The sequence below is a fragment of the Podarcis bocagei genome, assembly GCF_964188305.1.
Source record: "Podarcis bocagei genome assembly, chromosome: 12".
Classification (NCBI taxonomy): domain Eukaryota; kingdom Metazoa; phylum Chordata; class Lepidosauria; order Squamata; family Lacertidae; genus Podarcis; species Podarcis bocagei.
Genome location: NC_138137.1, coordinates 52,442,180 through 52,458,483, shown reverse-complemented (window position 1 = coordinate 52,458,483; position 16,304 = coordinate 52,442,180). Strand labels below are relative to the sequence as shown.

The window sequence follows — 16,304 nt, the reverse complement described above, 5'->3', positions numbered from 1 at the left end:
TGAATACAGACTGCTGTAAAAACTCTATTCGTTGGACGGATCAAGAGAAGACACCAGGCTGCTTGCTTCCCTGGCTTGGACCTGAACAATTTTTAGCAAAAAGAACCATCTATTTCTCAACCTTGTTATACTGATGGGTGGACACGAAAGCTTTCCCAATTTTCCTTGCTACTGTTGCATCCAAAGGATTCTTCTTCTGAGCTGCTTCATAAACTTCCAAAGCTTTCTCAGGCTATAATAAGGGACAGAAAAATTGCAGTTATTTTTGTAATATTAATATGGTTATTTTTGGAGTTTTTTGTTTGGTGTTCTTCAGTGATGAGTAGATTGATCCTATGCATGTTTACTTGCAAGTCAGGCCTACTGAGTTCAACAGGTATAACTGTCAAGTAAAAATGCACAGGACTACAGTCTTAGTTTCAATTTCATTTGGGAGTTGGGGTAGCATTTTAGTTTTTTTAGGTATAAAATTTTCATTTTATCACTGTACACTAACCTCTTGAATATTCATGTAGGCATCCCCCAACAGAAGGCTTGTATGAGGACTTGGCATATTTTCACACAACTCACTAGATTAAAAAATGGAATGTCATTTAAGAAATGACAAACAGACTCAGTAAACACAAGAAGATTTTAGAGCTTCACACTTTTAAATTGGCACAGCAGCCTTAACTGTAATAGTCCCTAAAATGGATACAGCTACAGATTATGAACCCCCAAACAACACCAGAATAAAGCCAGTGAATTACCCTTCAAACATAAACCTGGTTTGCAGGATCAGATATATGCGAGGTCACTTTGTACCACATCCTGAGGAAGTGAGCAACTGGTGCTCCACTAGTACATTAAAGCCTCATTCATACATGCATATGCATAATTCCACTTCTCTACACCTGATGACTGTCTGCTGAATATGTGAACTGACTCTGGGGGAATGTGTTATGTTTAAAGTCATACAAAGGGCTGTAACACCTCCCCTTTGGGATGGTCCAACATTTGGGGGTTTGTAGTTTCGAGGGGGGGGGGAAATGAAGGTGGGTATATGATAGAGGCACTGTACTCTTTTCAGCACCAGCTAAAAAACATTCTTGTTTTGAGAAGTCTACTCAGATGCTAACAAAGTTGAGGTGAATTTTAAACTGCTTTAGTGTTTTCACTTTTTATACATTTTAAGTATATTTTTCTTTATTTTATTGTTTTACCTTTTGGTGAACTGCTTTGAGTGTGTGTGTTTTTATTTACAATCAAGCAGTGTATAAAATTTATAAAATTAAATAAAAAATGATAGAGGGGTATAAAATTACACATGGTTTGGAGAAAGTAGGTAGAGATAATCTTTTCTTCCTCTTTAATAATACTAGAACCAGTGATCATCCAATAAAGTAAGATATAGTAAGAGTAAAAAAGCACATATTCCCGTTTCCCAAGTGCTAAGAGCTCCTAGAAATGGTGCTGAATCAGAAGAAGGCATCTTTGAAAGGTAAGCAGATGGGGGCTTTCCTCCCCAATACAATGCTGTGTTAGGAATAGAGGTTTGCCTGAAGAACAGATAATGTTTTTCCTCTTCATCACACATACTCTCCAACATTTCTCTGCTGAAAACAGGGACGTCCCATTCCAGAATGAGAATTTTACTATTTGTACCCAAACCATCTGACTGGGTTGCCCCAGCCACTCTGGGCAGCTTCCAACATATATAAAAACATAATAAAACATTTTTAAAAACCGTCCCTATACAGGATTGCCTTCAGACGGCTTGAGGGTCAGATAACTCCATACCCTCCAACATTTCTCCAGTGAAAATAGGGGTGTTCTAAGGAAAAGCAGGACATTCTGGGATCAAATCAGAAACTGGGACGGCTTCTCTAAATCAGGATGTCTCTGGAAAATAGGGACACTTGGAGGGTCTGCATCACAGTGCTGTACTTGGAGCAGGAAAATCTGTCCTCCCAACACAGTGGTTTGATGGGGAAGAATCACCCCCTTCTACACTATTGTTTGAAAGAAGGATGAGGCTGTGGGGCTGTCTGAGTGAATGTGGTCCGTATGTGTGTTGTACACACAAGAAAGTGTGTATTAGCCATGCCCATCACTGGCATGTGATTCTCAGGGCAGTGACTAACTTTGCAGGCCTTGCGCTGCAAAGGTTAGGCACCTCTGTTCTAAAAGGTTCTGATAGTCTCTCAAATAATCCTTGCTCTAATGCTCTGGATTCATTCCTGCCCCTCAAGCAAAATATGAAAAAGAATACTTGCAAAAAGCAAAAATAACTTGAAACATTACCAATAGCATCCAATATACAGTCTCTTATCCTTTCGGACTTGAAGGTATATCTGAGCCATTTTTTCCTTAACCTCAGTGTAATACGGCTGGCATGGTGTGACATTCCTCAGCATAGTTAGGGCTGAATCAACTTCCCCTTTGCTGAGAGCCAAATCTACATTAGCAACCATGACGCGGGTTTCTTCTGGTGTCCCATTAAATTCAATAATGGCATCTTGCATTATCTTAGTAGCTTCATGCTAGAATGTTAAAACAATACATGGAAATTTTTCAAAAACTTAAATGCTACATAGAAAAGGTAATGCTACTGCTAATAATAATAATAATAATAATAATAATAATAATAATAGGAATTAACATTTATATAGCAGTTTTTGAACACTCAAAACCCTCCATATACATTAATCTAAGTCAACTTTATAACAGCTCTGTAAAGCAGATCAGTATTACTATCACCATATTGCAGAGAACTGAAGCTGAGAGTGGTTTGATGAGTGAGTTCATGAAAGGCAAAATTTGAACTGGAGACTTCCTGTTTCAAACCTCAGCTTTAACCTATTATTTTAATCACTGTGTTCCTTATATGCTTTTCCTTAATACAAGGCAAATTACTGATCTATTTGAGTTCCATGAGCAAAGGCTCAAATATTCAGAAAGAAATCATTTGACTCCCTCACATGATGGTGGATTCTCCTTCACTGGAGGTTTTTAAGCAGAGGTTGGATGGCCACCTGTCATGGATGCTTTAGTTAAGATTCCTGCATTGTACAGTGGTGCCTCGCAAGACGAAATTAATCCCTTCCGCGAGTCTCTTCGTCTTGCGGTTTTTTCGTCTTGCGAAGCACAGCTATTAGCGGCTTAGCGGCTTGGCTATTAGCGGCTTAGCGGCTATTAACGGCTTAGCGGCTATTAACGGCTTAGCGGCTTTAAGAAAAAGGAAACAAACTCGCAAGAACTCGCAAGACGTTTCGTCTTGCGAAGCAAGCCCATAGGGAAATTCGTCTTGCGGAACGACTCAAAAAACGCAAAACCCTTTCGTCTAGAGAGTTTTTCGTCTTGCGAGGCATTCGTCTTGCGGGGCACCACTGTAAAGGTAAAGGGACCCCTGACTGTTAGGGTCCAGTTCGCGGATGACTCTGGGGTTGCGGCGCTCATCTTGCTTTATGGACCGTGGGAGCCAGCGTACAGCTTCTGGGTCATGTGGCCAGCATGACTAAGCCATTTCTGGCAAACCAGAGCAGCGCACGGAAACGCCATTTACCTTCCCGCCGGAGCGGTACCTATTTATCTACTTGCACTGCATGCTTTCGAACTGCTAGGTTGGCAGGAGCAGGGACCGAGCAACAGGAGCTCACCCCATCGTGGGGATTTGAACCGCCAACCATCTGACTGGCAAGCCCTAGGCTCTGTGGTTTAACCCACAGCGCCACCTGCATCCCATCTCCTGCATTGTAGCAATCTGCAATTCTATGGTTCTATCTAAACTGGTGCCTTTTGAAATGGGAGTTCCAAAAGACAATGGTATAATGCGCTACCTGACGCAAGTCCTTCCCATTGTGTCCTGAATCTGCTACCAGTGAATGGGCTCAGGACAGATAAGCCCATTAGGTTTTGAATAAAACTGCAGGATCTGATTCAACCTCTTGCAGAAATCATTTCCAATAATCTTCCCTTCAAAGAACATAAAAGAACATCTGAAGTTATGTAATTGCTAGTTTCTCCAGTTTATTTTTGACCAGTTTACTTTTAAAATGAGTGAGTTCATCAGGTTTGCTCTTTACCCCAGAAGGTCTTGCTTCCTTTAAAAATATTATACATTGCATTTACTGAGCAGATAATATATAGAACTTCTTACCAGTTCCCCGTTGAATCGAAGAGCTTCAGCGAGTTCCAGATAGATGGAGACTTGTTCACTTATAACTATACGGGGCCCTTGGCCTTTCTTAGCTTCCCCTTTCATTTGAGGTAAACTGATAAGCATTTTTAAGACTTTGATGGCTTCAGGATACTCCCCAGCTTTATTCAGTGCTCTAGCCCTGATGAAGTGATACCATGGAGAATAACGAAGCTGCCCAAAAATGAAAAAAGGGACATTAGTAAGAACATCCAATGCAAACTTCATCCTAAAATTTTTCATCCTAAAATTGCTTCATAAATGAAACTAAAATAAAGAAAACATAAATAATAAATAAAACATAAATAATTCATAAATAAAACATAAATAATGAAACTTCATCCTAAAATTGCATGTGTGCTGGTCACATGCACGTAGAGTAACAAGGAAAAGGCTTGTAAGCTTGGTCCTCACAAGCAGACCCACAGGCAAGGCCAGAGTAAAGACTGTTCTCACAAGCATTTACATTGTTCCTTTTGGGCTCCATCTTACCTCAAAATTGTAGCTGACTCCAATTTCAAGTGAGTGGACACATTCTTTGATGTTTCCTTGAGAGAGGTGGATCTGGGCCATAAGAAGATTGGCATCTGTTGATGTCGGATCCAATTCTAAACAACGATGCAGAGTCCCCTGGGCAGTTTCTAGTTCTCCTGCAAAATAGCCTAACATGTTGTTTTGCTCTCAACAGGCCATTTTTTTACAAAAACCAAGTTATACTTTACTTAATCTTATGTAGGCCTTTCTGAGCAAGCACAACAGTTTACTAACTTGATCCCATGCTATTCAGTGTGGTTAAGGTGAAGACAGATGGAATATTTTGGGAGCAGTAATGAACAATGGTGATTATAATATGTACTGTTTCGTCTCCTGAGATCTGAAAACTCGGTTCTGCATGTCTGTAGCATTTTCAGTTTGAACTCGAGTAAAAACAACCGTGAAAGGTGTATTGGTAGCTTAGTTACTATGATATCACCAACCAACTCCTAGAGCAGTTTTGCAACTGTTTTATAAACATTTACAGGTTTTGTTTTTAATAAAGCAAAGGATAATTTTGTAAACAAATATACACATGATTTTTTTTAAAAAAGTAGACAGCCTGCTCAAAAGCATGAGGAAGCATGACTGATGGGTGAACAAGCATCTTATATAGGAAGCTGCTGTACATCCAATCAGATGAATGGTCCATCTAGCTCAGTACTGTCTGCACCAGGCTTCTTCAACCTTGGCCCTTCAGATGTTTTGAGACTACAGTTCTCATCATCCCTGACCACTGGTCCTGCTAGCTAGGGATCATGGGAGTTGTAGGCGAAAAACATCTGGAGGGCCGCGGTTGAGGAAGCCTGGTCTACACTAACTGGCAGCAGCTCTTCAGGGTTTAAGATAGAGTTTCCCCCTCAGGTATTGAACCTGAGACCTTATACATACAAAGCAGATGTTCTACCACTGAGCTACAGTCCTTACCCAAATGGCATACATAAATACCAGATTAGCTGGAATGACATGCAAATTGCAAAGATGGGTTCACCCCCTGAGTGCTCTTTTAAATACGGTCTTCTTCATATTTATGGTTCGTGAGAATTGAGATTTGTGCTATCGCCCCTCCAGTAGTGCAAGGTGAGCTGGGAGCTCTCAGTTGGGAACTGGACCAACCCCATTTTTAATGTGATTTTGTTCTCTTGGGGATTGGAAAGTATAGTGTATAGCTCTGACTCTGCCCCTTTGTCTTTGATCTTTGTATCCCCAAGTCAAGGATCAGAACCATTATTGCTTCTTAGCTTAATAATGTAGCAGGAACCCCCCCCCCAATCATTCAGTTTGTACAAACTTCACACACACTCACACACTACATACGCTACGCTTCTGTTATAAATTCATAGAAAAATCAACCATACATTGGATTTGCACTGTTCCACTTTTATTTTACTCCATGAAAGAAGGACTACAAAATGGGGAAGGTTTGATACAGGCCAGCCATAATCCCTTGAACATCCCAGCACATCCACAGGAGCCCTGCCCAGTTGCTATGCCAGCCCTGATGGTCCTAGACAGAAGACAATCAAGATCACAAAGAACTTGCATATGGGAGTAGATTCAGCATGGACTGGAACAAAGGACAATGATCAGATCTTCCCTCAGGGGGCAGGAAACTGCGACTACCTTTTCTCTTCTGAAAATGACTCATGGGGAGGGGGAGAAGGGAACCAGCCAGGTGACTCAGGTTACCACCACCACCACCCCTCCCTCAACCCCTCCTTTCTGTGATGTATGTATGATGTTTCTGGGGGTGGTATTGATCTACAGGGTGGGAATTTCAAAAGTTTTTATAAGGCCTTGCACACCATTTTTCTGTGTCTTTCCTCTCTCCTGCAAGTGAGGGGAACACCCTGTTGCAACAGTTCAATAAAGGCCAAGCCTACAGGCTGCTGATTTGCTCCAATTTACTCTGGTTGGTGTCTTTACTTTTTGTCCAAGGGAGCCCTCGGATTTTTCCGGTAACAATAAGAAGCTTGGGCTTTTTAATTCAGTTGCAGTTAAATTCTTTTAAACTGTTTGTAATATTGTGTTTTAATTGCTGTAACCCACCCTAGGAACTTAAGGTGAAGGGCAGGAAACAGTAATAGTTAAAAGCTCATTCCCTGCAAGCAACTCCCAGCAATCTAAAATCCAGAAGCATTTTTTACTTTTTTCTTGAGTAGACACTCAGAACTCAATTTACCTGATAAATATTTAACCTGTGCCATTAGATAAAGAGGCTCAATCATTCCAGGGGTGGCTTTCACAAGTGGATTCAAAATTATAGTTACTTGCTTAAGAAGTGAAGATAAAACTTGACCTGGTAACCGAGGCTACAAAGAGAAAGTGAAATGGCATTATTTTCCAGAAAAATAAAATACAGAGTACAATTAATGTATTTGGTAAACAATCCCCAAGTCTAGCCCAGAGGTCATGGTACTTATGAACTTCAATCTGCCTACCCATTGCACATGATTTCTATGAATATATCTGAGTGCTTATGGGAACATTTATGTCGTTCCTTCTGCTGCTATCAGTAATTGTTATGTAGTGATTCATTATGAGTTATTGTGTTGTCATTTTTAAAGGGTTGTGCCTTTTTATAGATTCTTTTTAGCTTTATTTGATTTTGTCATAAACCACCCTGTGGTTTGTGAGAAGGGTAGTATATAAATAATCTAATTCTGGGCCCCACAACTGCTTGGGTGAAGCGGGGAGAAACAGCAGGGCAGCTGGAATGTAGCTAGCAAAGGAAACAGAAATCTCACAAGCATCAGACTGGGAAAGATGCTTACTGAGAGAGGTGGTGCTTCTGTAAATCCTAGCACAGTTTTCCTGCCTCGTGCTGGTAAATAGAGAGAGGTTGCAGTGCTCATGGTCAGGATTTTGGTTGTTGTGGGACTGCTATCTTTGCAAGTGCCTGCCTCTCCCAGCTCCACAAATAACTCTGCTCTGCTACAGTCTACTTTTGTAGTGTTTGTACAATCTTGCTTTGCGCAGCATCCTGAAATGGTTTTACATTACTGACAACAGGATAATTTTAGGTGTACCTGAAAAATAAGCAGGATGGCATCCCACACAATCTCATCCTACTTCAAACACTGACTATAAGTCTCCAGCTCTCTCCTCACAAGCAAATCCATCATGTAAAAGGCTGCCACCTTTCAACCCCCAATAAATCCTACTATTTAGCAAAATGGGGAGTGCAAAACTCAAGTTTCTACCTGCTTGGGACAGAAGACCAAATATTCTTTCACAATTTCAATCATAAACATGGGATTCAGCTTTTCATAGTATTCAATGCTTAGAGGAAGTCCATGCAAAGCAGAACAATGAAGTTCTGCAGCTTGGTTGAGAAAGGCACAGGCAGCCTGATCATTGTTTTTCCTTGAAGCAATCACACCTTGAAGATAAGCTAGAAGCTGTGGGAAAACAGCACACAGAATTTTTAATGAACAAGAGATTTGTTTTAAGTTCAACCCAAAGCTTCCCTTCAGATAATCTATGAGAATGTGCAGAACTGCAGATGTACAAATAAACTAGGGTTTGGGAACTGGGAGGGCAGGTTCATCTCTCTCCTACTTCATGTGTGGAGAGGACCCACCCAACCCTTCTCTTTCTGCTTAGGTTATTAGCTCAGGCTGGATTTTAACTCAGGAAGCACCTAAACTTGCTTTGTTAAACTAGTTTCAATCATGGTCCTCAAAATGAATTAAAAGCATCCCTGCATTCTTCTGATCAAGGTTGGCAAAGACTGTAGAGGGAGATACGGTAATAGACACTTTCCCAGTCCTTAGAAGCTGATATATTTTACATCCACACAATAATATATGGTGAAGTCATGCAAAAGTGCTAAACAGCAAATATACTTATGGATTTATCATTATGCACATAAATGCCTTTATTGTACAGCAGCCCACAGTGCCACCTAAGATGCAGAAATTATTGTGTGACAAGAGTACAATTTGATGGTTTGCAAAGCAGGCATTGTATCCATCCAAAAATAGCAGAGAATGTCTTTGCCACTAAATGTTATGGGGAAATTACAACTCTAATAATGTACCAGGAAGACTAGCTGAGTGGCATATTTTCTCTAAAAGAAGCCAGGGATGAGAACAAGGTCATTCCCTGCCCCACCAATTAGGGCATTCCAGCATTCCTTTACATCATGCTGCATTTCAGCAAACTAATGTGCCAAGCCGAAGATGTGCTGGGAACAAATGCAGTATTAAATAGTTATACAGTTATAGTTATGGTAGGACTTCTGAGCACAGCCAACAAGAGCGCTGAAATGCAATTGAACAGACTTCTACCCAATAAAACTGGTGACCTGAGGTAGGTGGGGATTAACATGAACAGTGGCATTCTTTGGCCAAATTCATCCCAGGGTCTGTTAGCTGCCAACCCTTCTGAAATTTTTGGAGCCTAGCAATATTAAGCAGGGTGGAAAATACAGAAGAGACTGCAGTGACCACTGCCCAAAGAAACACAATTACATGGGGTTGGGCAGGTGTTCACCTGCATTTGACAATTCATGGTAAGCATATACATAAGAAATCAAAGGAAATAAGTGTAATCTAACTGCAGATTTTCCCGTAGACTGCTGAACTTCCTTTAGAAACTCCAGTTGATTCTCTGCTTCTTCTATTTTCCCTCCAAGCACCTGGCACCATATAGATCCTGAAAAGTAATTATCAGCAATAAATTACATGTTCGTAAGTATGATTAAATGTACTTTGGATTACAACCACAAATGTTAAATTCTAAATCGCTAAGGGGATGAGGGGTCATATTGGGAAAGTATCATGAATTTGAGTAGGGTAGAGCTGTGGCCTCGCACCCAATGCTACCTTAAAGTGCAGCAGCTTCTTTTTGCAGTGTCACAGTTAAAATAGCCCCTTACAATTGGACTTAATTAATTCTGATTTTGACTCCATCCTCCTACCTGCTGAGTTATATGAGAGCAACACTGGGACTAAGAAGCAGGAAAGTGACAGTCAGTCAGTTCCACTCCCTGGATTTGTTGGAAGAAAGTAGGCAGGTGGGGGTTAGCTAAGGGCTGGCTGAGCTTGGTGGGGCAGAGCCCTATTTGCTCTAACAGACAAGCCTCCAGTGCAGTTCACTAATCTTATTAACTGTTTGGGCAGTCTTGAGCTAGAAGTTGTTGCCAATTTGCATATTACTGCCTGTAACAGCTGGGCAGGTCTGAGCTAGAGGCTGCAGCCAAATTACATATTACTAGCTTCAAGTCACATGTCCCTGCCTGGATGAATCACACTCTTTACACACACTGAGCTCTTCATTAAATGCTAGAGACTCATTCCAGCCTTTCTCCATCAAAACTATAAAGTGAGAAAATTCTCAGGAGAGACTGCTATGGTCCTAACAAGATGGTCTGTGTCTAAGAACATAAATCTTTCTGGGTGGTGGATCTTCTTTGCACAGTGGGTGAGCAAATGCATAACCTCCTCTGCCTCCAGCACACACATAGTGTAGCATCTGATGTGAAAAATCCTCATGTAAGACTGTATGAATAAGGGGACAAATTGGTTCTTATGCCCCCTTTTTCTGAGGGAGAGAAATATCAGGCCAACACACATATGGCCCCACACACTGAGCATCCCATCAGATGTCACTATTGTATATAGTAGATGACAGATATGTATCCACTCCTCCAGAGTCCAGGTAACTCCATGCACCAGACCTAAAAGTAACTTGAGGTTGGCACACGGTCCAAAGGTTTTTATTTTATTAGGTTGAAGAAAGACAGATACTAAATTAAAGTAAACTAAAAATAAATAAATTCTTAACAGCCTACCTGTCATTGAATCTGCAGTGTTTTCATTCAACTCTGAGGCTTTTGCATACCATTCAGATGCTTCCTTCCAACTCCCTTGAAGGATTAGCAGATATCCTAACTCATTTGCATAATGTGCATTGCTAGATATTAGGTTGCTACCTGAGTCATTAACAAACTCATACACTTCCCGGAGGATATTTTGATTCTTCCCGCACTAAACAGAACATAATTTAAAGGGCAAAAAATTAATGTCATGCTCATGAAGCACATATATGATCAAAAATGCCATGTGGTGGGATGGAAGTATTGAAAATGCATAATTACATTTGTTCATTATGTGGGGGGGGGGGGACCTAAGCATTATCAATTTATACAGCTAGCTAGTAAATTAGATTTCCCCACACATTTGTAAGAACTTCTTTGGCAGGGGGCACCCACAATATTTCAAATGGGGAAGGCACCAAAGATAGGAAAGAAAACAAATTATTACTAAGCAAGATAGGTCATAGTAATGGTAAACATGCCCTTACCAGTCTGCTGATTACAAGGATTTTTTGAAGGTGAAGTTCGGATCTTTGGGGCTCCTTCAACTCCAAAGCAACAATAAATTCTCTAAGCATTTGCAGTGCCTGCATTAAAAAGTTTAATATTTTAAAATCAGAGACACTGCCACTGATTTTATATCTAATACACTGAATGGCATAACAAGTAGGGAGTTAGCCAAAGGTGAAAAACTATGTACACATTTTAAACATAAGAGTTAGGCACTTGATTTTAAAAACAAAATCTGGGATTTTGAGTCCAATTCTTCACATTATGCTACATACATGTATTAGTATCTATGAAGCAAACATATCCTCAAGTATAGATATGCTTAATATAAAAAGTACACAAAGGCAACATTACTAATGATAAACTTCCCATCAAATCATTGTGGGCAAAGAGCACCATGAAGACTACATTTGTTTTAAAATTCTAGGACACCAATTTTATATTCCAAATATCAAAAAATATATAACACTCACCAAAACTTTATTCCCAGTAATAGCAAGATGATTTACAACCATGTACTGGAGTCCATCTATATCATTTGGATCCTTACTTAGGATTCTTAAACAAGAATTTGTTCAAAAGTATTAAGAGAGAAAAGCAAATTATAGCATAAATGACTTATTTATGCTATTTTAATTTCAATTATGCCTATTATTGAAAGAAAGAAAATCTATTATTAATTAAAAGCTACATACTTATTGCTACAGTCACACTCAGATAAAGGAGAAAACAAGTTTAAGGTTTAGAAAGACAGGATTTATCTCATAATTTTAAAAGACAAATTGGAGAGTGGGAAAGATTGTTTTAGGGGGAAATGGATTTTGTGACATATCAACATCGGCTGAACGTGGAAAGAGTTAGAAGACTTAGGAACACCAGGAAGGCAATGAAGCACAGAACACGGTAGCCAACAGTCTGTAATTGTGCAGGTACTGGGGACACCTACTGGCCATTATGTTGAACATCCTTAAGAATTAGGATTATATTTTAAATAAACACTTTATAGGGAAAGAACCAAAGGTCAATGGAAGAGCACAAGCTTTGCATGTAAAACATTCCAGGTTCAATCTCTGATATCTCTAGGACTAGGAAAGACTCCTCTCTTCCCAAACTGCTGCCCTCCAGATGCTTTAACTGACAGCTCTCAGAATCCCTGACCACTGCCATCTCTCCCATTAGCCAAAGACTTGGAGAAGCAGATATGTCTCCTGCTGCCAGCCATGAAGATCCTGAGACTCCCTGGTGAACCTGCTTCCAGAGGATTCTCCAGAAGAGCCCTCAGAGTGGGTTCCAGCCTGAGTGCCAGCAGATAAGCCCCTGGTGGAGTCTAAGGGAAAACCAAGCCACCCACTATCCCTCAAAAGGGCAGATGCCTCAAGATTCATACCCAGCCTGCAGGGTCACAACGAAGTATGTGCCTGAGATTCCAAAGTCACCATGCTAGTCAGGAATACAGGACTCATAGTGAGAGGCAGCTTCCTATACAAAGGTTGGCCAACCTGTTTACAAATGAAATGGCACGTTTCAATTTCTTCCGTTGCTGAAAATCATCTCCTACCGTTTACTTTCTTCTGCAGTTTGCTCCCAGTCCTGTGATGCTAAATGTAGTCTCATCTTGATGACAATGGCTGGTGTAAATAAAGGGAAAGTAACTACTAACTGGCTAATTATTTCCAGAGCTCCGGAGTAATTCTGTTGCACCATGAAATATTTTGCCTATAGAAAGTGGGAAGGGGGGGGGTGAGGAGAGAAAAAATATGTATCATTTGAAATAGGTACTTGAGTGGATGTATGCCACTGCAGTCAACACAAGATATATACCACTTTCTGTGGCCAGTTCATAATGGAGTCACATCACATTCACCTATCCTGGATTTTGCCAGCAAAATCAATCCAATACAGTTTTGTAGTCAGAAGGCAGCTACCCGGTGAGAGATGCCTATGGCAGAAGTTTCATTTTTAAAAAACAAGTATGGTGTACACATGCTGTCATCAACGTGGCAAATAAGTGGAGTTTCAGTCAATCACATTTTATTCTTTTAAAGAATAAATAAATAAATAAATAAATAAATAAATAAATAAATTATATCCCCCCCCAGCCAAAACCAGGCTCAGAGCGGCTAACAACAGTAAAATAATACTGTTTTTAAGAGGTTTTTAAAATGTTTTTGTTTTATCACTTATTTGCTATCCTGGGCTCCTCTAGGAAAGGTATTAATAAAAATAATGGCAGCCCATTTTTTCATCATGGCCTTATCAAATGATATTTTTAGAACTAGATGAGTTATTTTGTTGGTATGTTGGCTTGTATGTTTCTTGGTTAAAATCTGATATGTTTTAACTGCTTTAACTGTGAGAGTTTATGAGTTTATATTTGTACATGGTTCTAAACCATTTTAAGAGGCAACTTTGCTTGAAGAGTGATCTAAAAGTCTTTTAAATAAACAAGCAAATATATAATCAAATGACATTTGGTCATCTCTGTTCTACTCAGACCAAACCTCCTAAATTTGACTTTGTAGGATATATCCAGGCGATCTGACATAGAGTTAGTGACAGATATGACCACTGATTTCAATGGGTTTCAGTGCACCTAGCTCTGCATAGGATCAAGTTAAAGGATTTTGGAGTTGGATTTGCAGTACCCCAAGGTTTCAGCCTCCAGGGATATAGTTCTAACCACTTGGTTATCCTGTCTAAAAGGAGAGAGAGAGAATGATAGCAAAGCTAAAAGGAAATTATCTACCTTTCCCATCATCCCAAATATTTCTGTATTGTCTTGAATCCCTTCATCCAAATATTTTATAGCCTTCTTAGCAGCATGAGCTTTGTCACTGGTAACATATATCCATCCTTTCAAAACTAGTCCCTGCAGAGGTGGAAAAAACAAACACCTCCTCAGCAAAGTAATGAAACTCTTCAATTACAGCATTAGTATGCCAACAGAATGCCAATTTAATAGTTCCCATACAATTACTTTTTTTCAGATACAAAAGTTAAACGCAATTAGAAACCAAATATATAAGAAACCTTAAGACACTAGTATTTTCTGATAAAATATAACTAAGAACAAATACCATCCTTCTGCCAAGACAATTCACATTCTGCTGTTTCACCACCAACTGAGCAGGAAGAGTGTGATACACGTTTGGAACACACTGATAATTAAGGTTGTAGGTTTTGTATTTAAAACTTCTCCCTCTCCCAGAACTAAGATTTGAGAAGCTCTTGGAGCCAGAGACCACAAGACTCATTGGGACTTTGAATGATTACAGGAAGCAATCTATGAAGAACATAGTACTGTGAAGACCTCTACTGAAACAGAAGCAAAGCTTTCATTCCCCCACATTACCAACTCCTGCACTTGCTTCCCTTCCAGCATCCTCAGATCCAAAGGATACTTTCTAGAATTCTCCTGCATCCTGCTGTCATAGAATTATAGAATTGTATAGTTGGAAGGGAACCTGAGGGTCATCTAGTTCAATCCCTGCAATGCAGGAATCTCAACTTAAAACATCCACAACAGATGGCCATCCTACCTCTGCTTAAAAACCACCAATTAAGGAATGTCTGTTCCGATCAAATAAGGGGTGCTTTCATTTAACAAACAAAACCAATTTTAATTTAATTTGCGTTTGTACCAAAGTGGAGAAATCCACTTTGTGAGATTTGGCTTCATCACTTTCAGTTCAATCATGAGCTGTCTAGTGAAACTAGGGTGATGACAGTTAAGAGTTTTTAAGAATGAAGGACCTGGTATTAAAACATGGAAGTACCAAGTTGTTATCCTCCTCTGCACACTTACCAGGGAGCTTGCATTTAACTCACTGGGAATTACTGCTGTGTATACGTTTATAAGATAATGCAGTTTATCGACTGATTCACGATGATGTGAAAGAACAGGTCTGATTTCATAATAAGCAATGAGAAACACAGTGAAGATTAGGTAGTACACTGGCCCCAGTTCAGAAGGCTGATCACATATATTTCAGCTGACTTCCTCAACTGAACAGATGGTTGGCACTGTCAGCTTTGCCAGCACTGAACATCTGTCACAGTGGGAAGGGTGAAGGAGATGTCTAGAGTCACTCTCTGGCCTTCCTGAAACAGAAGTGCTGACAGTTTGGTGCTGTCAGAACTGACAATGTTTACCATCTGTTTGGTAGTTGGTACACATTCCAGGGTGACTATGCATACAACCTTGAGTGCTGGATGCAGATATCTCCCTGCTCCCAGCTCCTTTTTGTGTGCTTGAGTCCTTCTGATCCAGAAGGGCAATGCATGAGGAAGGCTGTCTTTGAACAAGGATGACACTTGCAAGAAGGTTATAACTATGCTTTTCTGGCTTACATTCTATGAAGTATTGAATAGGTCTGGCACATTTCAATGTTCAGTGACTAGCCTGATCACTTTACCTCTCTTGCTCCATTAGACACTTTCAGCATTCTGTCAACATACTCCTTTGCTTTATCATTTTTATTCAGGAGCCACAGAAACATTCCAGCATAATACAATGCATTACTTCCGGCCGTCTTCCGCACTTCCTTTAATTTGGTGTCCAAGTCCAAAAGAGCAGAAGTATCTGAAAGTAAACAGGACGGGTAGTGGTATATGCTACCCTTGTTATCCACTTGTCTGGTTTTCACGTATCACACAAGATACGCCAACAAATAAGCTCCTAGGGCTGATTCAAGGAAAACAATTTGGGGAGGAAAGTTACATCATGAAGTGTGCAAGGTATGAAATACTTAGAGAATTGCAGGTCTTTTTCATGTTATGTTCTAAATGTGAAAACTGTTTAAGTCAAATTGCATTTGAAACTGACGGAACTTCTAAAACTCTAGGTCTTGGTTGTTATTCCCAAAGTGTAGTTAATTTTAAGTGTAACTAGCAAAACTGTGCACTGAAGTTTTACATTTCTTTCCTGGACTTGTGTCTTCTGCCAAGCTTCCATACTCAAGATGGCAGGATCATACCCTCTTTTTGATTTATTTATTTTTTTTACATTACCCCTGCCCTCAATTTTTGTTTGATTGATTTTAATACTGTTATTGGAAACACCAAATCTCTCATTTCTGACAACTTGTGATGAATGGCACAAAATGTATTTAATAGCACAGAACTTACCAACATTTTCACATCTTTTGTGCGCATAAATGAGACCCAGGAGGCAACATAAGGAAACATCTACATGGCGCTTCCGGGCATTCTCTAGTAGTACAATGCCTTCTTGAATTCGGCCTGCAAGGATGTAATACAATT

At 39.9% G+C, this 16,304-nt stretch overlaps 1 protein-coding gene across 2 annotated transcripts in view; it reads right to left on the bottom strand.

Moving 5' to 3' along the window:
- The window catches only part of TTC21A (tetratricopeptide repeat domain 21A), a 31,447-nt gene that overhangs the window by 12,986 nt on the left and 2,157 nt on the right, over nt 1-16,304 (bottom strand). For both annotated transcript variants that reach the window (XM_081163480.1, XM_081163481.1), the window contains exons 3-17: nt 16,170-16,283; nt 15,458-15,624; nt 13,789-13,911; nt 12,601-12,758; nt 11,516-11,600; nt 11,021-11,119; nt 10,509-10,704; nt 9,273-9,370; nt 7,915-8,112; nt 6,894-7,023; nt 4,670-4,827; nt 4,139-4,351; nt 2,284-2,522; nt 497-569; nt 122-232 (exon numbers count right to left, since the gene is read on the bottom strand). In XM_081163480.1, the coding sequence (XP_081019606.1) occupies nt 122-232; nt 497-569; nt 2,284-2,522; nt 4,139-4,351; nt 4,670-4,827; nt 6,894-7,023; nt 7,915-8,112; nt 9,273-9,370; nt 10,509-10,704; nt 11,021-11,119; nt 11,516-11,600; nt 12,601-12,758; nt 13,789-13,911; nt 15,458-15,624; nt 16,170-16,283 (2,162 nt within the window). The remainder of the gene's footprint in view (nt 1-121; nt 233-496; nt 570-2,283; nt 2,523-4,138; nt 4,352-4,669; nt 4,828-6,893; nt 7,024-7,914; nt 8,113-9,272; nt 9,371-10,508; nt 10,705-11,020; nt 11,120-11,515; nt 11,601-12,600; nt 12,759-13,788; nt 13,912-15,457; nt 15,625-16,169; nt 16,284-16,304) is intronic.